Source organism: Rhinolophus sinicus, chromosome X, assembly GCF_036562045.2.
Source record: "Rhinolophus sinicus isolate RSC01 chromosome X, ASM3656204v1, whole genome shotgun sequence".
Classification (NCBI taxonomy): domain Eukaryota; kingdom Metazoa; phylum Chordata; class Mammalia; order Chiroptera; family Rhinolophidae; genus Rhinolophus; species Rhinolophus sinicus.
In genome coordinates this window covers 85885081-85912916 of record NC_133768.1, presented here as the reverse complement: position 1 = coordinate 85912916, position 27836 = coordinate 85885081, and the positions used below count along the sequence as shown (strand labels likewise).

The 27836-nt window shown below is 34.5% G+C and overlaps 1 protein-coding gene across 8 annotated transcripts in view; it reads right to left on the bottom strand.

The window, feature by feature from the left end:
* The window catches only part of STAG2 (STAG2 cohesin complex component), a 124661-nt gene that overhangs the window by 55970 nt on the left and 40855 nt on the right, over nt 1-27836 (bottom strand). For all 8 annotated transcript variants that reach the window (XM_019718171.2, XM_074324155.1, XM_019718173.2 and 5 more), the window contains 6 exons: nt 22085-22228; nt 18563-18641; nt 14994-15158; nt 11067-11163; nt 5266-5342; nt 3157-3361 (listed from right to left, as the gene is read on the bottom strand). In XM_019718171.2, the coding sequence (XP_019573730.1) occupies nt 3157-3361; nt 5266-5342; nt 11067-11163; nt 14994-15158; nt 18563-18641; nt 22085-22128 (667 nt within the window). In that variant the 5' untranslated portion in view covers nt 22129-22228. The remainder of the gene's footprint in view (nt 1-3156; nt 3362-5265; nt 5343-11066; nt 11164-14993; nt 15159-18562; nt 18642-22084; nt 22229-27836) is intronic.

Below are 27836 nucleotides of genomic sequence, written 5' to 3'. Positions count from 1 at the left end.
GTGTTGTTTGATGGCATCTATTCAGTTTCCCCAAGTATCTTTTATTTTCTCATCTTTCCCATTGTTTTAAACCATCACCTTTTTGTCTTTGGGAAATCACAGGAACAGTTTTTCTGGGTACAAGGCTGTGTCTCTCCTCCTCCCCCCCTCTCTCTCCCCGTCATTTCTGTTCCAGCCTCTTTAAACTGTGCAATTTTTCAGCGGGAACTCCCTCTCCTTTCAGTAGCTTTTGCAAGGAGAGGGATAGAACTGGGTAGTTTCTTAATCCTCATGAACTTCTGTGGGTTTAGTTGTGCTTTCCTTCCCTTATCTATTTCATACCCTGAGACCCCTTCCCCAGCAACAAAGACTCTGGAACACGAGAGTAGGGAGGAGGGGTTCTGGGTCCACCACTACCCTCCATGTGACTATGCCCAAGTTAAGCCCCAACATGTAAGAAGAAAGCTGCTAACTCCCATGGGCCACTGGGCCCCTGCTTTCTTGCTCAGGAGAGGCCCCTCCCTTCAGACATTACGGGTACTTGCACTGGGGACGTAGCTGCTGGCTAGCCCAAGGAGAGAGCTAAGGCTCGCAAGATATGTTCCACTGGTGGGGGAGGGGTGACAGGTGAGGTAGAGCATTCCTTGAACTTCTTGGCAGCACTGAACAGCCACTGAAGGGGTCAGTGTAGGTCCTGTGGCAGTCCCTTTCTTATTTCTTTATGCCCCTTCTGCCCCGTAGCCTATTTATAAAGTTGCCTTTTCTGTCAGGTAAACCTCAAAACTTTTCATTTTATTTGAGGTTTTTTTTTTTTTTTTTTTGCTTTTAAATAAGAGGTAGATTGAAGAATATTTGAATTGACTATATTATGCATAAATATTTAATCTAAATGTGTTGTAACAAACTTTGTGATAGTCAGATATTTGGAACTGTTATAGTTGGGAGCTACTTTTTCCCCATGGCACTTTTCCCCTGGTATAAAACATACTAGATTAATTTTATTATTGGAGGCAAGGTAGATGGGGTAGTGAAATCTCAGCTATTCCTACCTTGTGTTCCTCTCCCAGCTCCATCTCTTTCCCTAGGGACCAGGCACTCTTAAGGTAGGGTGGAGCCCTAGCCTCAGTTGGATGAAGTGGGGGCTGAAGGGAACGTGGGGTAGGCATGATCAAAGGGGGCATTTCTCACTTTTCTTTCCTCATCTTCACTGCCCCTTGAGCTAGGTGGACTTTCTCTTCTTGACAAATAAGAGTATTTGGTAGGGAAGGCAGGTTAAAAAATAGAAAACATCACCTGCCCCTTTGTTTCCCCTCCCCCATCAGTCTGGTAACAGGAAGAAACCACACCATCAACACCAAAACGTTTCCATATTCCTTTTATAACAAAAGGGACTTTTTGTACAACCAAATGTGGTGTTTTAGTGATTTTTTGATAATGTACAGTTTTTTTGTGAATTTAAATTTATTTCTTTCTATATTTTTAGGACCAATCTCATTTTTAATAAGGTTAAAAAAAAGTCTGAAGGAAAAAAAACTCCTGTTTTTGCCATGTGATGTTCCACAAGTGTAGCTGTAGAAAAATACTTGTCAGTTGAATAAAAACCACATTTGACAGAAAAAAAAAGTCAGAAGTACAAAGACTAAAACACTCCATAAAGTGCTTTTCATAAAGACTTCCTGCAGATCCCCACCTTCTGTGACTGAACTTCATGCTTCTGAGACGTCTCATCTCCTGTGATTTAAAACTTACTAACTGAAATATCTCACCATTTTATGTTTTCTTTAGCTTACTCCAGACTATATCACAGACTTGTATCACTGCATGACAGAAAAACACAAAACTAAATCTTAATATGTGGCTATTGGCTCTCTTTAAAAGAGATTTCCTAATTTTCTGCTTGGAACTATTTCACACACTTAGCAAACCAGTTTGTCATTCTGACCTAAAATTATTCACCTTACACCATCATACTTGTTTTAATTTACTTTAACCACCAAGTTCTTAACATTAAATACTACCAAGTTCATAGAGCAAGTTCACATTCATTTTTTTGGAACTTTAAATCTAAAAACAAAAAAACCTACAGGAACAGTGTCTACATTTTGTTTTTAAAAATGGAAGACTTAGCAGAAGTACATCTTTAATCACAGCTTTAATTCTTTGGGAAAATACTCTAAAGGAAAAAATATCCCCACACTTAGAAAATGAAAAACTTGTAGATACCAAAATATTCTATCATTAAGGCTTAGAATACTATAGTAATAATTAACACCTATTTGATGTATCCAAACTCAAATCAAAAAGCATATATTCAGTAATAATTCATCAACAATTTTACCTTTTGCACAAAGGAGAAACCAAAAGATTTTATGAACATCCACACCAAACACCATTGTCTTAGAATTAATCGTGTAAGTCTTAAAAATGTAACTCGATTTCATTAAAATTCAAAGATCAAACAATTTGACTCAGCCTAAAGTTACTAGAAACATAAAAATCAACATTTTGTGATGTGGTTAAAGAGCAAGCATCGTCCTGTAGGAACCATCAATCATACCATGTTTCCCCGAAAATAAGACCTAGCTGGACAATCAGCTCTAATGCATCTTTTGGAGTAGAAATTAATATAAAACCCGGTATTATATTTATTATATTACATTACATTATACTATATTATACCCAGTCTTACATTATAGTAAAATAAGACTGGGTATTAATTTTTGCTCCAAGAGACGCATTAGAACTGATTGTCTAGCTAGGTCTTATTTTCGGGGAAACAGGGTAACAGGAGGGAGTAGTATTCATACCAGAGGCAAAATAATGGTCATTAGGACTACATATCCAAAATAACCTGTGGTCTCCCAGGTAAAGCATCTCATCTTTCAAGAACCAATACATTCCCATCCACCTTTTTCCCCTGTCTGTAGCATAATAATCAAGTAGATTTACCGAAAAAAAATCACTATATACTAACTATAATATACCTTTACACAATTGAAACTTGAAAATACCATCCCATTCCCAGTAATCATGGGGTTGGAGAAGAAGTGAGGGGGTCGACCCCTCCTAGTGGTTACTTTATAAACAAAATCAATTAATTTGTGTCACCATTATTTCATTTCTTTTAATGAAAATTGTTTTCATCCCTAATCTTAGAAAATCTTTCCAAATACTGACCTGCCAGGGTGCTTGTATGTCGAAATGCTCTGACTTGTGAGTCAGACAATCCTGTAAGAAGTGAAATGACTGTATCCATCATGTATTCATCATATATGATACTATATTGACACTGCCGTACTAATACGCCAATGAATTCACAAAAACTGGATTTGAACTTCTTCCACTGAGGACCAGCCATGGTAAGTGGATAATCTCCACTATCCTAAAACAAAAATTTTAAACAGCAATTTCATTTAAAAACACATGACAATAAAATTTTACTTGTTTTTGAAATAACACAGGCAGAAGCTGAAATGACTCCTTATCTTTCTTCTCCAATAAAACCCTCAAAGTAGGCAGGAGAACATGCAAAGGTAGAGGTAAACTTTGAACACCTCTACTTTTATTTAAGACCAAATGGATATTCTGAATTCACTTTAACCATTGAAAATGATCTTCTTCAACATAGTTACACTAAGATTCTTTACAAACAATTAAAAACAAACAAGTCCTGGGGCCGCGGTTGGAGCTCTGTGCTCCCAACGCCGAAGGCTGCCAGTTTGATTCCCTCATGGGCCAGTGCCAGATGTCTCCGTTGCAGCGCGCCGGCTCTCAACCACAAGGTTGCCCGTTCGACTCCTGCAAGGGATGGTGGGCTGTGCCCCCTGCAACTAACAACGGCAACTGGACCTGGAACTGAGCTGCACCCTCCACAACTAAGACTGAAAGGACAACAACTTGAAGCTGAATGGCACCCTCCACAACTAAGATTGAAAGGACAACAACTTTACTTGGAAAAAAGTCCCAGAAGTACACACTGTTCCCCAATAAAGTCCTGTTCCCCTTCCCCAATAAAATCTTTAAAAAAAAAAAAATGAGAGACCAATACTACATAGAACTTCTGAGTTTCTGACAAGAGTATCCTAAAGATTTAAGGTCATTTTATCAGTAGTTTATTAATTTTTTAACAATTAAATTTTATCATAATAAACAATGTGTTTTTCATATATAAGTGAAACTTTTCTCATCTGAAAATAAGGTCCTAATACTCCACAAAAAGGTTTTCTTCCATATTTTCTGACTGGCTCATATTTAGTGGCTATATTAAAATGTATCATCTTAATTGTTTTTAGCAACTTCATGATTATTTTCATATCATATTTCAGGATTCTTATCTCAAGTAGCTGTTTCCTTTTAGTAAGAAGGTTCTCACTAAAACATTTAACATTAGGGTAAAATAATACCATTACTCATAATTACCTCTTAACTACTTAGATACTGATTAACAGCACTTAGTAATCATCAAAGCCATTTTAACAGCTGTTGTCTATCTTTTAGAATGATAGTTGAAAGCCCCTTCATCAGAGTAAGCAAGAAAAAAATGATCAAATAAAACTCCTATGCGACCAGGCTCTCTGATTGAAAATTTATGGTGAAAGTTTTGAAGAGTAAAACTACTGGGTATAGGAATGCAGCTATGAACAAAACAAAAAATTTCTGCCCTGAAGTAGCTTACATTACAGTAAATCTAAATATGTCTTTATTGTTAACAATACTTCACAGATATCACTTTGACAAAAGATCAACTCAAGTCTAAGCTACTATTTATTTTTATTTGTATTGTTCTTACTACTCATTTTGAAACATCAAGACAATTTTAAACAACAAAATTATTTATATGTGTGCATGCATGTATACACGTATGTGTATTCCTCTACCTAAGCTACCTGGTTCCCCAAATATTGAGCAAATTTTCCATTTACAATACTTCAAGATATGTTCTTAGCCTCTAAACTTCCTTGAAATTTTAATTTTTGACAATAATAATAGCTACCATCTATTATGTTCTTACTATGTGCCAGGCATTACAAAATGCTAAGGAATTTTTCAAACATTACTGAATTCAATCTTTATAAAAACCTTATCAAATAAGTATTATTAGCCCCATTTTACAGATGATGAAACAGATTCTAAGACAACTTGCCCAACGTCATAAAGCCATCATCTGATTGAATCTAATGCTAAAGCTTTTACCCACAACACTGATACTCAGAATTTAAGAACACTTTCAAGAGTAAATCAAGATCAACACGCATAAAATTATCAAAATATTTAGGGTAATGTTACCTCATCAAACTCTTCAGTCATTTTTCGAATTATTTCAGAGTTCTGCATATGTCTGAACATTTCTGCTGTGACAACTCCTGAAATTTACAAGTGTAAGAAGTTAATATATGGTAAAATGAAAAAAAAAGAGAGAATTTCTAGGTCAGTCTCTAATACTTAAACGTCTATAGTCACACAATAAGGCGTACTTTATCACATGATCTTTACTGTGCTACTCAACCCTATAAATAAAGCACAAATCCCAATCTCAATGTGCATAAGAAAATAGCCCCACACTTCTGACAACTTTCTTCCTAGAACAAACAGCGTTGGCCATTTCTACCAGACTTACTTTACTCATGCCTATAACATGTATACTGGCTTAGTCTCTTTAATATAAAACATACATCATCAAGAATGAGGCAGCATCCAGGGTAACATTTAAAACCTTGAGGAAAAACCTAAAGATCAAAAGGGAAAGAGTAAATAGATAGAGTTTACTTTAGTCAGGTTTCTATATTAAGCACTATTATATGTAAGGAAACGACATCCCATCATCCTTTAAAAGATCTTCAAATAAACATACAAGGTGTGATCAAAACATACGGTGAATGTTTTTAATTAAAAACAAAATTACAGTAAGACAGATTGCCATTAATCCCCCTCAAAATATTCCCCCTTGCTTCGAACACATTTACCCCATTGTTCTTGCCACTTTCTGAAGCAGTTGTGGAAATCCTTTCATGAGTGTCTTTAGCTGCACTGTCATGGCTGCCTTGATGTCCTGAATCATTCTGACTTTGGGGAAGAGCCAGAAGTCGCACAGCACAGAAATTGCCATATGCCAGAAGTGATGTGTGACAAAGAGCCTTTCGTTGTGACCAAGAAATATGATGAATGCTGCTGCCGAGTGCCATCCAACGGAAAGGCAGGGATCTTCAATTTGAGAAGTGGCGCATCGAACCTTAGTAATAGTTTGTGACAAGTTTCAACTTTTTCAATGCAGTCTGTCGGGTGTGAGCTACGGTTGAGAGAAAGTGTATTTAAAGTGTGCCATAAATCCTCCTCCATCAGTGTTACACATTGCTTCTGGTATACGGCAATTTCTGTCAGATAAAAACATTACAGTATGTCCTCATCCACCTTATTCACCGCATCTGGCACCATGTGATTCTGGCTCTTCCCCAAAGTCAAAATGATTCAGGATACTGAGGCAGCCATGACACCCCAACTAAAGAAAGAAGACTTCTCACAAAAAGAGGACTTCCAGAACTGCTTCAGAAAGTGGCAAGAATGATGGGATAAGTGTGTTTGAAGCAAAGGGCAGTATTTTGAGGGGGATTAATGGCAATGTGTCTTTTACTGTAAACATTTACCATATTGTTTGATCACACCTCATAAGTTGTAGTCCCCACCCACCCAGAAGCCCGTAATCTAGTTAGAAGTTTAAATAAAGAATAACTCAAAAAAGGAAAGAAAAAATAAAATATTAAAGGATGCAATAAATGCCCTAAAGAGTGGAAATGCCAAGAAAGGCTCAAACCCCCTTGCCCCCCAAAAAAACCAAAAACATTTAGCATAAGTCAGGTATTTCACAGAGAAGGAATCTGGTAAGAACATTTAAAATTTTAAAGGGGGATGGGACCAGAGAGGAGAAAGGCACATTATAAGAAGCAGTAAAAGTTAGCCAAGTAGAGAAGAAGTATCAGAAAGGGATTTCCAGGGAAAAGTTTTAAGAAGGAGACAATATAAGGAGAAGATGTACATGAATTCCCAATGGTGGGTGTCAGATTTAAAAAAGGAAGAACAACAAATGTAAAAACTGGATTTTCAAAGCCATGTTTCTATTGCTGGATTATTTATTCCTTGCTGGATTATTTATACCATTAGGAACAGCATAAATATAGTAACATCTAAAAAAAAGAATGTCTTAGCACAAGATGAGACTTATTATAAAAATTAGATATAATTAATACATTTATTTCAATTGGCCAAGCTATGTTTTATATATGCATGTAGTTGTGCATGTGTGTATAAATTTGAAAACAACAATAAAACATCATGCTCTTTCCAACCCCAAACCTGAAAAGAAGAATTAATATTTGAGCACCTTCTCTATGGGCATGCATATAATTTAAGACTTTCCAGTAACATAAAACAAAGCTAGCAGGGGTAGACAAGGAACTAACATCCATTGAGCCTCCTATGTGCCGGCCACTTCACATACATGTAACCCTGGTAACAAGCCTATCAGACAGGTAACTATGTAATCCTGGTTTTATGGATGATGAAACTAAGGCTATGGCAAAAATAAGTTAAATAATTTGTCTAACATTATTCATCTATATCATGCTTACCACCCCCAGGTAAAATCAATTTCTAGTGGTGTTGTGGAAGAGCCCTTACTTAACACAACATTAAAGAACCAAATGACTGCTTTAAAATATTAACCAATTGTTACAAACCACCACTCCCTTGGCTAAAGAAGTGCATTCTCAATAATCTTTTGAAGTGTTTTTTACTTTAGAGTCGTGGATATATCTTCAGAACCTTCCCATACTTTATATACTAAGGTGCTGTAAACTTGGCAGTACTATTAGGTTGGTGCAAAAGTTAATTTGGTTTTTGCAATTTTTAACCATTTAAACCACAATTACTTTTGCACCAACCTAATAGAAAAGGACAAGTAACTCAAAACCTGAAACAATTTCTATGAAATAAATATTTATATATATACATAAATCTCAAAGCTAATATATTGAATACATTTTGACAATGTCCCATTTCTAAAGCTCTTCCTCTCATCTCACAGACCATACAACAGCCAAAACCCACAAAATAAGCAGGAAAGTTGTTGTCACAAACTCCATGCATGAACCATATTTTGCCATGTATAATGCACACTTTTTTGCCCGAATATGTGAGGGAACAATAAGGATGTGCATTATACATGGGTAGCACTAATTATATATAAATGTTTTTAATTCTTTTATTTATGCTTATGAGTTAAAAGTGTAACTAGAAATCAATGAAGATACACATATGCAAAATACCCTGGAATACGATAATCAGTTTTGTTGAACTTATAACAAATTTGCAACAATGAAGAGTTCTTGGCCTTCTACGATGTGTAAATATCATAAATTTGTTACTGGTACATAAAATTTCTTGTACCATAATGTTAAAAAATAAATGCTAAAATTCCTTTATAATACGAAACACAAGTACCTAAATGTAAACAAATAAAACTTTGAATTAAAAAATTAAAACGAAAGATTTTTTCCCCTGAAAGTTTGGGTCAAAAACGTGGGTATTCATTATACACAGCAAAATATGGTAACTCCTGAGGCAGGTGTGAAGGCATTAGGACCTCAGGCCAGAGCCCACTGCCTTAAAAGTGTGGGAGACATGAAACAAGACTGCTTGCTAAAAACTGGTGAACTGAAATGTGCCAGCTGACCAAGAAAGAAGAAAATAACAATGAACACAGAATCCCCAACCACAAAGCAGTCTGGAGCCATTCAGTGTGGGGCCAAATTCCCTCCACACCTCAATAGCTGCAGAAGGCCTAACTAAAAGTAAAAAAGCAGATGCTCATAATGACAATCCTGAGTACAGGAAAAGGTTAAAGTACATTGTACATACTTAAAGATTTTCTAACTCATTTATGAAAGAATTCTATGAAATAATTTTGAATGTTTTGAAAGTATTTAAAGACCTTAACTTTGATTATATGGTAAATTCCCTTTTATGGAGCTTTCTTGATTCTAAATATATATATGCAGTATTTAAAATCTACCTGGCAAGTTTTCAACACTTTCAATTTTTAAAATTCTTGACAATCTGGTTTGTGACAAGGTATATCCAAATGTTGAGTTGGGAAGCTCCTGATTTATAAACACACTGAAGCCAGGGAAAGAATGAATCTTATAAAGGGAAACGCTCTGACTGTGGCCTGTTTTAAAACTAAAATTCAGAAGCCTAATTAGGAATCTAAAACTGATCAACCAACGATATAACAGGAAAGACTGAAGATAAAAAATAGAATTTCAACTCATCAAATTATTTCTGGCACCTGTTCAGTTGTTTTGTCCTCAGCCCTCTATGTTCAAAGAATATAAAGCAAAAAGATATGGCCCTTCGGCCCGGTGGCTCAAGCAGTTAGAGCTCCAGGCTCCTAACTCCCAGGGCTGCTGGTTTGATTCCCACATGGGCCAGTGGGCTCTCAACCACATGGTTGCCAGTTCAATTCCTCGAGTCCTGCAAGGGATGGTGGGCTGCGCACCCTGCAACTAGCAACGGCAACTGGACCTGGAGCTGAGCTGCGCCCTCCACAACTAAGATTGAAAGGACAACAACTTGACTTGGAAAAAAGTCCTGGAAGTACACACTGTTCCCCAATAAAGTCCTGTTCCCCTTCCCCAATAAAAAATCTTAAAAAAAAAAAAAAAAGATATGGCCCTTGATTACGTAACACAACAGGTACCTGTACCCTTCTACTGGAGAAAGATGGACTTGGACACAGACAGAACAAAAATAATATTAGTATATGTAATTTTAAAAAGATAATCTGGCTCATCATATTGTCATTAGAACATTTCCTCTGAGACAGAATTTTCTAATATTGATTTGTAGCTACCTTCAGCTAAGAAGTAAACTAGGCAACTCTTTGTACTCTAAAGTTAAAACAATTTTTTAAAAATTTCTCAAAACTGACCACATAATGGCATTATGAAGACCATTGACTCAAGAAGTTAATGTTTATCAGGCCTCATCTATGTAACATTAATGTGCATGCTGCGCTCAATGTTGTGATCAACCTCTAATAAAACTCAGCCGTTCTTATAATATTACTTGTTTTCCAATTCCAATAACAGTATTTTTAAAGGAGTGTTATAAAATTAAAGGAGTAGACCTAAGTAATTGCTTCCTGGGATTCTTTTTTCAGATTTAAGTCAGTCATTCTTTAGCATCTTAACTTTTTAGATCCTTTTTTAATCAACTTTCCCTCCTCCTGACTTCTAATGCCCATGTTTTTGGTGCCATTTTCATGTTTAAAAAATGGAATGCCTTTGGGAAACTGTAACATTTACTTGCCTGGATATTTTCTAGAATTTCAAGGATGGACCAAGTATTAAAGAGACATGGGATAGATCAGAACCCGCCTATGATCTCAATGACTCATTTACAGATCCAGATCTGGGTGTATGACTCCTCAACTTACATAATTTTGTCCCCCTGACAAATGTCTGCACTAAATATTTTTGTCTCAGGGGAGACATTTCTATATTTTGTATTTTTCCCACTCCTACTTCAAAATATTTTTAAATAAGGTAAAAACATGTTAAATAAGACCCCTCCCCAATCTAGGTTCTCTATCTTTTAAGGGGAAAAATACTGGAAATTTCACCAATACCTTATTTAACTTACTTACTGCTTTTCATGGAACTTTTTAATTCCCTATACTTTAAAATTCCCTGCCATCTGAACCTATATCTCTTCATTATCTTCCTCCTCCCTTCTTTATCCATTTCTTTGTTCCTAAAACCGGATGCTAAAAGTGGGAAATACATCTAATAAAAGTAATATAACAATTATAAATTGCCAAGTTTTTAGTTAACTTTACATATGAATACAACTGTCTCAACAGTTTCTCTCTCACTTTGCTCTTTGCTCATTTTTCCTTATACATTTTGCATGCTTGTAATGCAAACAATTCAGTATCTTGGCATTATTTTCCATATAAACTGCTACTATATCTTTAGGTGAAACAAAAAATGACCATTTGAAAACATTCTGCTTCCAAAATAAATGTATCTTACCTTTACAGCCTGAACACTGAATAAAAAAGTTGATGAGATCAAGAAGTGCTATGTCTCGGTCATGCTTGTATGACTCTATCCAATCATCTACCACCGACTACAGTAGAGGGGAGGAAAAACCATTAGCTTTGTCTAATGTTCTAAGAATTAAGTGTGATTAAAGTCATTAAAATTCAACATTAAGTGGTATCACATTACTTCAAATTAATATATACGTACTTATATACTAAAATTAAAGTTAAATTTTAACAATAGAATTGAATTCAGTAAATTTATCACCAAATAAAAGCACAACTACTTTTTATTTCTTAGTGACATTAAAGATATCCTAGAAAATATTAAGATGCATCCATACTTCTCTTTGACTAAAATACTGTACTAAATAATACTTAAATATTAACACTGTAACAAATGAATTTTTTTTTTTAAGTGAATGCCAATAGTCATTAAAAGATATATTGTGGGGGAAAAGGGAATGCCTAGGTCAATGAGGAAATGCAGAACAAAATAACAATTTTTTCCTACAGTGAACCCTAACAGTCTTGTATTAATAAGAAAGGCTAATTAAAGGCAAAATAAACATCAAAAGAAAGGACAGAGAGTTCATAGGTCTGGAGACTAAATATTGTTAGATGAGAATACTCTCCAAATTGATCTTCAGACTCAATGCAGTCCTCATCAGCTGGCTTCTTAGTAGAAAATGGAAAGTTGATCATGAAACGCTTATGGTGATGCAAGGGATCCAGAATAGTTAAAACAATCTTGAGAAAGAAAGAAGTTAGAGGATTCACACTTCATGATTTCAAAACTTACTACAATAATCAAGACTGTAACTTAAGGACAGACATGTAAATCCAGTGGAATAAAATTTGAGAGTCCAGAAATAAATCCTTACATTGAAGGTCATTTGATTTTTGACAAAGATGCCAAGACAAATTGATGGAGAAAGACTAGTCAACAGTGGTGCTGGGACAACTGGCTATCTGTGTGCAAAAGAATGAAGTTGAACTCTGTTGCACACCATACACAACAGTTAACTCAAAATGGATCAAAGATCTAAATTTAAGAGCTAAAACCCTAAAACACAGAGGCAAATCTTCATAACTGTGTGTTAGGCAATGCCTTCTTGGGTATTAGACCAAAAGCACAAACAAATAAATAAATAAATTCGACTTACTCATAATTAAAATTTTTTGTGCTTCAAGGGACTCCCATCAAGGAAGTGAAAAGGCAACCCACTGAATGGGAGACCGTATTTGCAAATCATATATATGATAAGGGATTTGTGTCCAAAATATATAAAGAACTCTTACAATGCAATCATTTTAAAAAGGTAAACAACCTAATTAAAAATTTGAGTACATAAAAAGATGCTCAATATAACTGCCCATCAAGGAAAATGGGTATCAAAACCACAATAAGATACTACTTCACACCCACTATGATGGCTGCCATCAAAAAGAAAGACAATAACAAATGTTGGCAAAGATGTGGAGAAATGGAATGCTAAAACACGGCTGGTGAAAATGTAAACTGCTGCTGCCACTTTGGGAAAAGTATGACAGCACCTCAAAAAATTAAATAGAGTTAACATATTGATCCTACAGCTCAAATCCTAGGTGTATATTTTCCAAGGGAAAGAAAACATAGGTCGTCCAAACAAAAACTTGTACAAGAACACTCTTAACAGCATGATTCACTCTTAACAACCAAAAAGTACAGAAACAAACCAAACATGCATCAAGGGATGGATAAACAAAATATGATACATCCACACAATGGAATATTATTTGGCAATAAAAAGGGAGAAGTTATAATACATGCCACAAGATGGATGAACCTTGAAAACATTATGCTAAGTCAAAGAAACCACTCAAAAAGGACCACATATTGTATGATCCCATTTATATGAACTGTCCAGAATAGGGCAATTTATAGAAAGTAGGTTAGTGGTTACCTAGACCTGGGGCAGGTGAGGAGAAAGTGACTGCTAATGGGCAAGAGGTTTCTTTCTGGGGTATTGAAAAATACTCTAAAATTTGATAGTCCTGATAGCAGAACAACTCTAAATATACTTAAAAAAAACACTAAATTTACACTTTAGAAGAATGAATTTTATGGTATGTGACATATATCTCAATATAGTAATTTTTTAGAAACAGGAAAGAACTGAAAAATAAAAGCAGTACTTTATTCCTTTGGGGACAGAAAAGGAAACCATGAAACAGATAAAAATTTTTAAATGAAATTTTTAAAATTAGAATAAGTAAGAGCTAATAAAGAACAAAAAGTCAGGAGGGAAAAATATTTTGAGTTATATATGAATAAATATGAAAACTAGGTATAAAATAAATGAATAAAATATGTACAATTTGATGTACAAAAACAAATGATGATTACATAATAAAGAAAAAGGAAATATTATCTAAGAATTACCTGGCTCAGAGAGACTAGAGATATTCTAAAACTAGACTCAATTTCTAGATTTCAGTCCTTTTCTGTATTTTACAACAGCTTATATATGTTAACCAACTCAACTCAATTTATGTAAGAAATATGTTTAAGATTATTCCCAAATATGATAAAGGAAATAAAGAGAATGCATTATGTGACTATGAAAGTTTTAAAACACAGCCCAAATTTGTTTTAACATTGTTCCTCAATAAAAATGTGGGGGTCTATGTCCCCTTCTCCAGAACAGAGTGCAGTAGAAATGATGTTTTCCAAGATTAGGTCACAGAAGGCCATTCAAATTCTGCATTGGGTTCTTGGAGCACCAGAGAACTAGACACTCCTGCTCAGGATACCCTCTCCAAACCCAGAAGCCATACTGTAAGAAGCACATGGAAGGACCATTTGCAGGTTATCCAGGTAACAGTTCCAGCTGGCCCCAGACTTCAAGTCATTCCAGACTAGATACCAAACATGAGTAAAGAAGCCTCCAGATGATTATAGTCCCTGTTTATGTCACCTCCAGGCAGTCTCAGCTAAGGCCCCAGCCATCATGGATGGGAGCACAGATGAGCCATCCCTGTTTAGTTCTGTATTTTAGGCCCACAGACCATTAAGCATAATAAAATGTTGGGTTTTTTAATATCACTAAGTTTGGGGTGGTTTGTTATGCAGCAATAAATAACTGGAAAAATTTATTTACAAAACCACACATATTTAGATAACTCCATATTTATAAATAAGATTTGCCATTTCAGTTATTCATTAACAAAAAGGTTAAATGGCTAATTCTCCCTAAACCATCCGTGTGTACCTTTTGTTGATTAAAGTTAATTCTATAAAGGAAAAAGACTATTCCTTATCGCTTTTATAAATAACTTTATTAAGCATATTTATTCTGAGTATTGTGTTTATTCAATATTTAAAAACCATGGGTCTAACTTCCATCATAAAGCTAAATAATAAAATAATGCAAAAGAAACAAAATTAGGATGATATGACATGGATATAACTCTTTGTTTTACTCTTTTGCTAAAAAACAGCACAACTAATAAAATTTGTAATAAACAACAGTGATCAAAGTAATTCAATTCACTAAGGTGGACAGTGATTATATTAGATCACTCAACCAAGAATTCTACTGGGCAAAGGACTTATTTTAATGACAGCTATATAAATTCAGGGGAAATTGAAACCTCCTAGTCATGGTTTATTTACATCAGCATATTTTTAACCAAATAATTTATAGTATGCCATTAAAAGAAAATAATGCAGCAGAAAATGACTCAAGATACAGCTTAAAGGTCTTACATGTGAATAGACACATTCCTACTTTTCTGACTAGTTTGTTGCTTTTTTTCCTAATAAGCAGTTAGAAAATTTTTAAACACAATTAGAAAAATCAGGGATATATTTACATAACTCACTAAAGTTTAAAATGTACAAATAAGGTGGGAAGAACATGATAAACATTACCTGCATAGCACTCTTGCCCATTTTCACAACTTCAAACAACATCATGTTTTCCACTCCATTCTGCTGGTGATGACCATTCATTCGGTTTGGACCAGAAGGAGGTTTTCCTCCTCCATTTCCACCTTTGCCTTTTTCTCCTGGGCCCTTTTTGCCTTTTTTACAAGTCTGCAATAAAAACACAAGTTGTTTAAGTTATATCATTATCTCTGAGAGTTCAAAATAAAACTACAGAAGCAGCTGATGGGGTGCATAATTATGCTTAAACCTAAAGGGGAGTGCCATGCACATCATATAAAATGATATGGTTGTGAAAGCCTCTTTGTGGTATCAGTCTTTTCATTTATACTACCATGCACCTCACATGACACTGTAGTTAGGAGCACAGCCTCAGCAGACTGACCGACTGCATGGGGTCAAACTTCTACTTCTATTAGCTGAATGATGATCTTAAGCAAGTTACTCAAATTAACCACATCGTGCTTCAGAGAGACTTCTAATTTGTAAAGTAAGAATAAAACTGTGTATGAGGCGGCCAGTTAGCTCAGTTGGTTAGAGCGTGTGCTCTTAACACAAGGTTGCCGGTTCGATTCTCGCATGGGATGGTGGGCTGCCCCCATCCCCAGCAACTAGATTGAAAATGTCAACTGGAGTTGGAGCAGAGCTGCGCCCTCCACAACTAGATTGAAGGACAACGACTTGGCTTGGAACTGATGGGTCCTGGAAAAAAACACACTGTTACCCAATAAAATTTTTAAAAAAATAAAAAAAAGAATAAAACTGTGCCTACTTCATAGGGTTCCTGCTTTAGGGTGCAGACTGGAGTGGGCAACCAGAATAACAAAACTCTTTTATCAAATAAATAAATCATACCTAGGTAAACATTTTAATTTGATGCATATTGTTAGTCCTCATAAATCATTGCAGTGCACTGACAAAGGAATTCTGAACAGCCTGAATAGGTGTATCAACCTCATTCTTGTTCTGGGCCCTCCCTCCAACACTTATTTATCATGAAAATTCAATTAATGTGAACACTATTGAAATTAAGTCCCTTTATAAGCAAGTTGCCAATATTGGGGTGGGGGCTTCATAAACAAGTGAAAAGGTTGCCAACATGCCTGAATTATAAAATACCTCTCAGTTTTTATACCTTGTTACAGAAATACAAGTCATTCCCTAACTCGGAGTCATTTCTAAAATGCCCGAGTTGTACTAAAATCTTTACAGATAGAATAGATGGTTTCTAAGATCTCTTTTAGACCTACACATTTCTATGATCTAGAACAAGGGTTGGCAAACTTTCTGTAGAGTACCAGATAGTAAATATTTAGGCTTTGTGGGCCACATAACTGGTCTGTCACATATTCTTTATTTTTACAACCTTTTAAAAATGTAAAAACAATTCTTAGCTCATAGGCAATAGAAAAACAGGTCATAGTTTGCAAACCCCTGATCTACAGCCAGGTCTACAAATTTAGTTCTGACAGCCTGTATTTTTCTATACTTTGTTCCACAAAGAGTCCTTCCACTTCCTTCAAGAGTCCAAAACCACCCAACTCTTAACAACTACTTCAAACCTGTTCCTAACAATGGAAAGATATTACTTGTTAATTTACATTATTTTGTTAATGAGATTCAGTCTTTGTGAACCTAAATTCCTAATTGTAGAATGAAAGGGTTCTGTCCCCAGTAAAAGGAATTTCAGAGGTAAGAGTGAAAGAAATGATCAACTACAAAGAATACACGAGAAAAGTATAAAATGTTAGTGTTAATTAACATGGAGCTATATATTTGCAATTTATCTATCATATCCCTCAATATCCCATCGGTATGAAAAACTAATTCAATTAAAATGGTTCAGTGGATATGCTGTGCTAGAAAAAAACAATGTGCAAGGAGTGTTAATACAGGGAAGTACAAGAAATAAACATGCTAACCTGGGTTTAATCTTGTAGAAGAAAAAAATCTCTAAAAAAAGATTATGAGGTAGTATGCTACAGTGGATTTTTTAAAAGGACCATCTTTCAACAGATGTGGGCTCAAATTCTTTAATCAATGAGTTCTCTGGACCTCAGTTTCCTATCTATAAAATAAGGAAGTTTTCTAATCCACAGGGTTGTTCAAAAATTAAATTAGATAACATGTAAAAGTATTAACTCAGTACATGGTACATACATAGTATAGTGTCAAACAATGGTTGCTCTTATTATAATAAATCCCTGATCTGATCCCTAACACCTCACTCACAGCAGTGATTATATAAAGTTAACTAAAGTATAGCACAAAAACTTTGGGGAGTCCTCTATGGAGATGACACTGTGAGTCTTGTCCCAACATGTAAATTAAACCAAAGTCAAAAGTAGAGTTTCAGTTTTTGCAAGATGATTGCAGAAAAAAAGAAAGAAAAATGGTTCTCTAATGAATAACAATATACTACCCACTAGAACTGTGGTTGTCTTGGGATAGCAAGGAGTTAACATTTTTATTCATTCACACTTTTTCTCTTAGCAAAACTACTTTTAAAGGGACTAAGAAATCATATGAAATTATGAGACAAATGAATTATGTGCACTCTAAAAAAGTATTCTATGAACTAGTTAAATAAATTATGTTGCATACATAAAATGGGATGCTCTGACACCATTAAAAATTACGGACAAGAAAAATTCACTGATAGGAAAACTGCTGACAACATACTGAGTTTTATAAAAAATTAAACAGTTTCCATGGTGTGATGTACATTTCAGTAAAATTCTATGTTCATGTTTATGTACAAAAGTATGTTCATCAAATTGTTTAAAGAATAAATTACCTGTGGGTGATAGGTTTACGGGAAATTTTTGCTTTGTTCATCATAGATTTCTATATCTAGACTTTTAAAGTGAGTGTATCATGAGAAAACACAAACCCAAAATTCATCTTGGGAAAGACAATGCTGAACAAAAACAAGTGATATTTTGTCCAATGTATTTACATACATGCACAGAGTCAAATGTCCTTTCCAAAACAGCAAAATGATTTAACCATTCGCCAAGTTATCCAAAGCTCTCAGGGTACCCACTCATACTCTAAACTTGCATTCTATTGACTTAAAACTTCACTTTATTCGTGTTTATCCTTGACATTACTTATAAAGAGTAAAACTATTGTTCGTCGTAACCCACTAGATATAAACTGGTTGTAGGTTATATTTTTAGGGTGCTTTAGAATAAGAAATTTTATTTACTGCTTTGCTTTATATTTGACTACTCATGTGTAAATAAAAATAAAACCAACAGAATACCACCTTTTACTTAGCATTCTGTCCTTTACAAAATAAACTACTAGAAACAACAGTGTATTATTAACTTCAACTTTACTGTAATGAAGATAATCAAAAGATATTTAATCTAGAAGCTAAGGAAACCACATTTGTTCAGAAGGCTTACCATACCAATCAGAAAAAAAAGGCAATTTCAAAAGACAACAACATCTGAGATATAATTAAAACAACTCTATAAGTATGTATCTGCATGTATGTATATGAAGAACTTTAAGAATCAAAATAAAGCCACATATTCTGTACATACTTTTCCTTTGCCTTGCTTTTGGTTTTTTCCTTCGATGTCTTCAAAATCTGTGTCAGAAGAAAAATGTGTTTCTGACTCCCTGTAACAGAAAGATAAGCAATTATTTAAAATTGTCCTTAGAAATGTAGATGGTGTTTCTAATTTTAGCTATATTTTCTAAAAGAAAGGTTTAGTTAACTCATTATGAAACTTCATGTTAGCATTAAATGTAATTAAGATGATTTTCTAAACCATACCATCGCACATTACCAAACATAAAATTGCATAACCAACTACAAAAACAATAACCTAAAACACAAATGTTGACTTTTTTTTTATTTTGTTAATTATTAACCAAAGCATAAAAATGAAGCCAATATCTCTCAAAATTTTAACTCCAGGAACTATGATGTTCTGTTGTAATGGCTGGTTTCATTTTCTGATTCATAGACCCTGGTGCTCAGGGAAAACTGTATTTGAACACTAGGTAGTTATTGGATGGATTTTATCAGGGGATTTTTTTTATCAATACTAAAGATCCTGTCTTCTCCTTACTCAAAAAATATTTCTAAATCTAGGTGTAACTATAGAAAACATGTATTTCTGAAAGGATATGTATAAAACATACATTTTTAAAAACCAAGTCATTTGAAATACAGTAGGGAAGCATGTTAATTGATCAAATCCTTTATAAAGTAAAGAGGTGGTGAGCTATAGTCAGGAGAACTGGTTCTAGTACTAAGAAACTATGTGATCTTGGATAAGTGACAACCTTTCAATCTTGTTACCTATAAAAAATGTATAATATATGCAGGAAAGAATGAAATCTCTACAGTCTTTCCAATCTCCATGATATAAATCTACAGTCCTAAGAATTGTGCCTCATTTTGCAGTAGGAGTGCTTTGTATAATCTGGATTTTCTCACACATAAGGAAACAGACTAATTTAAATACATATGTGTGATGCTTCCTACATGTTAACATAGTCCATCTATCTAAACAGTAGGTAACATACCCACATTTAAATGCTTTAAGGCAAGGCATACTAGGTATTTATAAAATCACAGTGGATTTTATAATTGAGCCACACCCATAAAAGATAAACGTTTTACCACTTTAACATGTAAATCTAGTACCAGATTTGCTTAAAAATATATGATCAAACTGAAAAGCTATCTTTCTAAAGCTAGTTCTTTTTAACTAGATTTCTTCTATTTCCACGTTTATTGCTACAACAACCAGTTGTCCAGAGGCTGTAATGGTTAAGATGCTGGGGGGGGGGGGGGGGGCGGGTGTTACTATTTGCAGCACTTACCTACAATGTAATTTAAACAATGCATTGAAGACAGTGGCAATTCTAACTACGTCCTATAATGTTGTGCGGAAAAGGCCTGTAATAAATACCATTTCCCAGCGTTAATGCACCAAAAACTGAATGACTACCATAATATTAATGCTGAAACTCATTCCTGTTATCGTTTTACTTAAGAAGACTGCTGTTATCAATATTCTTCTCACATGCCTATATGGCCTTGCAATAACAAAACAAAACAAAAACACTGAAGGTCCGGCTCGGTACCTGGAGCGCCACGCTCTTAACACCAAGATCGCAGGTTCGATTCCCACATGGGACAATGAGCTGCGCCCTCTACAGCTAAAGACTGAACAACAGCTCTCCCTGAAGCTCCTGAAGCTGGGCTGCCATAAGCAGCCGTGGGCTACCATGTACCGCCCGGTGGCCAGCATGAGCTGCCGTGAGTGGCCGACCGCCTCAGCTGGGGAGAGTGGAAGGCTCATAATACCAGCATGGGCCAGGGAGCTGTGTCCTACACAACTAGACTGAGAAACAACAGCTTGAACCGGAGTGGCAGAGTGGGGGGGGGGACTGAAAATGTTTTTAAATATCTTGGTGTATAAGTAATACTTCCTTCTTCCCAAGGCATTTGTGGGACACCAGCTCTATTAGCTCAGTAACTGAGTTAAGTCTGCAAACAATTATTTGCAATATTCCAATAGCCAGAGTAATCAAAGGCTTGATTACAGCCTTAATCCTCATCTTCAGGCTATCCCAACTAAATGAATGAGCCACTAGAGGTTTGATAACTGGGAAGACCTTGGAAGCTGGAGTAATCAGTATAGGAGTCTAAAATATCCTAAACCAGAGAAGAAATATGTTGGAGTCTTTCTCCAATGCTTTCCTCTGCTTTTAAGATCAAAACAACAACAAAAACCTATCCTAGGTGAAACAGTTTATGGAGCATACTGGCTTAACCTTTGAGTGGCTTGAAATGTCAAGAGTCATCTATCACATGACTGAATCTTCCACTCCCTTCTCTTTACCCTGCCCCCAGCTTAAACACCCAATCAAATGCTATCTATTCTACCTCCACAAATCAACTCTCTCTCATCCATTACTGTATTTCATGCCCTAATTACCTAAGATAGTCTAACGGTCAATGGTCTAGTTTCTAGCTTATAATATAAAGCTTTTTAATAGTCGCTAAACTTAATACATTTAAGAAATTTCCCAAGATAATTTTACAACAGTCAAACCAAAATTAATTTTTTTCTCAGACTATCCTATATCCTCCCTCAAACAAACAAAACCAAGAAAATTTCCTCAAGAATCTTAAAATAGAGTCAATATACACTGGGATTAAAATCATTAAAATCATACTTTGAAATATTGGTGACATCCCAGTAGATCCTGTCTCCACTGAAAATAGTTATTTTTTATATACCATCAAAAGCAGACACTGGCTTCTATTATGTACAAAGTATCTATGTGCTGTTTTCAAAAATTTTTAGCAACCAGACCCTTGTTTTCACATCTTACAAAGACCTATATAGTACACATAGTGTTGTGTATGTGTGTGTCAAGTACAGGGATCCACAAGCAATTTAAAGGTTCACTTTTCACTGAGGCACCTTGTGAAACTGGAACTTAGTATGAAAACCACTATTACATGTCGTAGCTCAAATTCTTCCCAACATCACCAGAGTAATTACAATAAAAGTTGAATAAGGAATACAGGTAGCTTTTACAATGAGGGTAAAGAAAATACTATGAAGTCACTTTATGGATCAATAAGCATGTATCTGCAAAAATATAGAGCGTGTCCTACCCTCCTATATTTGTTTTTGATTTTATAATAGAAAGTTGACATTCCATCCTAAATACTACTGTATGGTATATCTTCCTTACTAATGCGAAGGTTTAACTTTTTAAGAATTTCATGACACTCCCTCCAAATAGCTGCTGCTATTTGTAAAACCAAGTGTGGACTCAACTGCACAGCGAAAATAATAAATTATGTAGTATCTAAATTAAAAAAGTAAATTTACAACACAGTACAAAAAAAGCATGAAATAATTACTGTCACAGATCCCAATGAGCATTAATATAAACTGTTTTAAAGTATACATACTATCCTGTATTCTATGTATTAGATCTTCTCAAGTAGAAGTAATTTTAACTGAAGTTCATACATTTCCTATTTTGTGGAAAAAACAAGTATTTACAAATCATTGTAGTATACTTACTGTAGTAGATTAAAATCAGTTGGTATTTCTGGAGCTGCTATCATTTCTTTATCATCTTCTGAAACGCCCCAATGTCAGAAATATATTCATATATTTACGTGGGTAAAACGATGGTTTGCTTCTTTCTTCTAAGACAGACAATTCCTTTAAGGGGGGAATGCCATATTTATTATAAACACACCAAAAATATTGGGAAAGGTAGCTATACTGAAAAACTAAACTCCCTTGTGCCTGCTAATGTGTTTCAGTACAGAAAGATTTTTTTTTCCCTTGCATCTGACTGTTCTAGATATGGATCTGTTACAACTATTGTAGCCCCACAATAGTTACCACAGACACAAAGAAAGAAGCTTGTATCATAGACAATTATTTTTAAAATTTGTTGATTCTCTAGCCTGGCTTTTAAAAAACATTACCTTAACTAGGAACATGATATGATGTGACTCTTTTATTGGTCCTGAAATCCTTATTACAAGTTTAAACCATAATACATGATGTCTAAAAATTCTATATAACTCTTTGCTGACTATGTACAGCACAATTAAAAGGAGCTAATAAAAAAATCTAAGATAGAACTTTAAAACACTTTAAAAACAGGTTCTTCTACCATAGAAGAAACATATAGTCCAAAACCTGGCTTACTGTTAGCTTTGATCCATTCCCTACTCCTTCAAGGAATTTACAATCAATTTAAATACCAATAATATCATATGCACAACAGTTTTATGCCATTTGTGACTAAAGTAAATGTAAATTTGGTCATAGGAAGGGTATTACTTCCACTTTTGAAGGTCAAAGATGCAGTTCCTAAATGAGAGAATGACCTAAGAGCAAATGACAAGTCTATAACAAAAGAGAAAATAGGCTGGGTCTGAAGTTCTTAATTTTGTGTGTAACTTTCTTTTTATAATTATCTTATGTTTTGCTTTTATTTTTAAGTAAAACTAGTACCTAGTGTGCACCTAAAGAAAAAGCAGGTAAGACTAAACATGTCCAATTAATAAATGTTTAAATATCACAAACTGATGAACTTCTAACAATCTCTTCCAACAGAGCAGATGTTATAACAAGAAACTGATAACTGAGTTTTCTGCATTAACTCTAAATCTGTAAAAAACATAAATGGCTAGTCAAAACACAGCATTTCCTAGCTCACTCTAATTAACCTACTATTAATAGCAAAATAAGGAGGTAATAGAAACAAGAATAAATAATCTACAAATTAAGACCTGAATAATCAAGAGCTGTCTATACCACCACTCTGAGTTTTGTTTTTCTTTTTTTTCTGAAGAATACTCATATTGTAAAATCTTGACTTAGATATGACTGTTTGTATGGTCTTCTCCTTACACTAAAATCATGGTCGCAGGATCATTCCCCTCTAAGATCACTGTTAATCTGGTTTTATTCTTAGTGTAACCTAAGTAGTGCACCAGAATTCTGAGGCTTGCCATCACATGTAGGACACACCCTAGCCTCCTAAAAATCCCAACTTATTTTTAAAAGGAAATTACTTTTTTTTTTTTTTTTTTTTTTAAAGAAAACACTTTTTTTTTAAGGGTGCTGGAGAATGGTATAGAGCGAATGAAGTCCTAACCAACATGTCAGGTCATCTAGATGGCAAGGTGGAGATACGTGCTTGCTTTGTCTTATCTGCCCCTCACTCACTCTCTGTGTATACATTTTATAAAACCAAACTTGCTGTGTTCCTTTTTAAGCAGACTTTAAAGACAGTTCATAAATATAGTCTCTCAAGGGACAAAAAGAATGTATCAGCTCCAAAAAAGACAAAGCACTAAATAAAATAAGTATTGTGTGATACACTACATGCTTCTACTTAGCATAAAATTAATTTCTAGTGTACAAGAAATACTGCCAGGTCAAATTATTTTGCTCAGTATAGGGCTATACTAATATGTATTTGATAATCAGAAAACAAAGCAAACACAAAAGAAAAATGTAATTTATAAACATGAGTCTCCCAGACAAGGTACCTATATTTTAAAAAGAAATACCGTCAGACAGATTTAGTATAATTATTAAATTGGCCAACTCTCTATCCCAGCAAAATACTTCTTTTAAAAGTTTTCTAAATATTAAAAATCCATCCAACCAATTAAAAACATCTACCATGTGCCAAATGCAGTGCAGGGCACTGGGAATACAGTGGTGAAAAGGAGAGAACAATGATCCTTGTTCTTATGGAACCACCTGTAACAATAAATGTAAAAATTTATTTCTTTCTACAAGAAGGCAACTACCTCTACGGCCACCTAATATTATTAAACATAAGAATACTAAATTCCATGTATCCAAATTTTTACTATTTTAAGGCTTCGCTAAATAACCAATTTGCCACCAAAACAGTTCATAGGTCAAAAATTCCATATATTTAGAGTTGCTTTGTAATTTAAGTGGGTGGGAGCAGTGGGTAAGTTAGCATTGTTTTTTCGTTGCTTTTTAAGAATGTAAACTTTACTTGCAGGAAGAGCTGAGAATTTTCCCTTTTTATTTTAAATGGCTACAGTTGTATATAAATATGATTTGCTTCCCCCAAAGACTTACATTTAAAAAATTCACAGATGGAAGGAGAACTGACTTTGTGTGGAACACATAATGCAATATATAGATGATGTATTATAGAATTGTACACTTGAAACCTACGTAGTTTGTTAACCATTGTCACCCCAATAATTTTTAAGGTCTTTAAATGTTAATACCATTTGATTTAAGTTGGGAAATCCAAAACTTTAGTTAAGAATATGTAATGCTCAATAAAAGTATGAATTTAATAAACTCACCACACCATTTCTGGCCTACTGGAGGTTATTAACTTTTTAAAAAAATATGCTCAAAGATCACAAGGTGGAGCTCTCACCTAGTTTCAAGAAAAAGCTTTAGAGATTTTCATCACATGTACCAATTCTCTACAACTACTATAAAAGAGTTAACATTCCAACAGCTTTGGTGGACAAAAAGCATAGAATTGAAATTTGCTTTAACTCTCAATCACTATTTTCCTTCTGGGAAAAATACATCCAATAACTAGCTTCTGCTTCTACTTACTGAAAACTAAGCGAACACATTTGTATATACGATGAATAATATCCTTAGGCTCAAGCATATAGTGTACAGCCATTAAAGGTTTGTTAAATACATTCATCTATAACTATTGGATTAAAAAGTAACAGGTCATTATACATTAATTCTATGTTAAATTCAAGTAAACACTCACAGGCACTGCTTTTGATATAAACAGAGATCTAAAAGCTGAAACTTGATTACCATAACTATTCAAGTTATCTATAACGAATATATTTATAGTCTGTTACTCAAAGTTTAGACTCCAAGTTAAATTAATTCAGTAACAAAAAACTTTTTCCTTCCAATGCTTAAAATCTGTTGGACACCTATTTCTGTAGGATATAAACACAAACATAAAAATTATACAATTATGCTTGCATCTTTAATTCCAAGTGACTTGCCACATTCATTAAAATTACGTCCACAGAAAAAGTGAAAAATAACCTGTTTTTCTTTGATAATTTAAAAATCTTAAATTTTTACTTTTCATAAAATAACTGTTTCAAAGATCTTTTCATTCAAACCAAGTGGTCTCAAAATAGAAAATAAAACTACAAAATACAGCCATCACTAAACAAGGTCCCTAAGAATCCACATATGATTGAGGAGTGGGGGGAGCACTTAAAAAGTAGCTGGTATATTACTTTTTTCCCTAAAAATGAAGAAATATTCAACTACTAAAAGCCAGTGAATTCAGCATGCACCACATGCCACCCCCTTGTCTTAACACTCACTCCCAAAAGGGTCACACCCTTCAATCTATAAGGATCACATCTAGGAAATGTATATACCCTTGTGAAATGCCACCATCATTATAACAGACACTTAAAAACAGGTTACCTAAATGTCCAGCCATGGATTCATTTATGGTACAAAAATTTAACATAACATTCATACACTGAAACTACTTATGATGACTGTGTAGCAACATGGGTAGTTTAATACATTAAAAGACCTATATTAGGATGCAGTATTAACCAAAAAAAAGAAGCAAAAGAAAACAGTTACAATATCAGGGTGGTGAAAATGTGGGTGATTTTTGAACTGAGAAATTACAAAAGTATCTCTGCTGCTACAGAATGATTTATTCGTATCTCGGGTCCCTAAACTCATAAAGTTGAGCGTCTATTTAAAAAAAAACTGAGTTCTATCATAAAATTACTTTTATTATGGTCACCTACTCAGTATTAGCAGGGAACAGAAACTTTCTTTCAAATATTAAAACAAGACCCAAAGGTATGTTGCTTTTATTGGCCTATCTACTTTCTTAGGAGATAGCAGACAGAAGTCTGTCATTTAGGTTGAGATTGTGAATAAAAGGTAGACTAGTTCCTCATCAAAACAGGAAAGTTACTATCGTTCCTTATGTCAAATGATACATGGCAGCTTTGAGTACACAAGGCAAGAAATGAAAAGCTCACCAAACATATACATGATGTATATACCTACCTTCAAAAGAAGATGGAAATCTACTGCCCCTTTATTAATAACCTTTTAAAAAGATTTCTCCTTGCTCAAAAAGATATTTTTCCTCCCTCTGTATATCTCCCCAATTTCTGCTATGGTCTACTCTGAGTAAATGATAGGGTGAAAAGAATGACAAATCAAGCAATGATCAGGTACACTCAGTCCAGTAACAAAATTTTCACCTGAAAGTTTCTTAATAGCATACTCACATGTATCATTTGCAAGTATATTTTCTCCAAGATCCTAGATGGAGTCCTAAAGAATTTCTTTTTTTAATTATATGTTTCTTTTTTAAAACAAAAAACTTTTATTATTTTTTTTAAGTGTGTTTTTCCAGGACTCATCAGCTCCTAGTCAAGTAGTTGTTTCGATCTAGTTGTGGAGGGCGCAGCTCACAGTGGCCCATGTGGGGATCAAACTGGCAACCCTGTTGTTACACACATTGTGCTCTAACCACCTGAGCTAACCAGCCACCCCTTATTATATTAGATTCAAGTGCATACATTATAATTCATTATATGCATACACTACAAAATGATCACCCCAAAAAGTCTAGTTACCATCCATCACCATACAGCTAACCTCCTTCACAACCCTTTCACACACTAAAGAAATGGTAGCACCTGCTGCAATGCAGGAATAGGTAATCTGGGGAATGACTAGAAGAAATCTGCATACATAAGATAATTAATGACTCCACCTACATTTCCTAATTAACTGTAGGTTAGGTCAAATTATCTGCCCTTACAAACAAAAAATAATATATAAAAGGAAGGGAGGAGTCCAAAAGTAAAAGGATTGTCTAAAATAACTAAGTATACAAATTGAATACACCTAACGCCACAACACTTCAAAAACAACTTTTACTTTCAGGAAGACGGGAAGGAACAAGCTGGGACACAGTCTACACAGATATGGCATCACTACATACTGCCAGAAACTAAAGCCAGACAGAACTGGAATCATCCACCTGTTCTATTGAAAGTGCTCAGCAACCTTCCTAATTTCCTTGTCGACCCACATTCCCTAAAACCTGCCAAATGTGACTCAATTCCTAAGCACAATTAGGATCACACAGCCCAACCTTCATACTCAGCTTGCCCCAGTTCTTGACCATGAGCTCTCATTTCTGTAAAAATCTAGCACGCCACTTATGAACTTTGCAACAAATTAAGTACTACTAGTTTGTTTGTTTTTATTT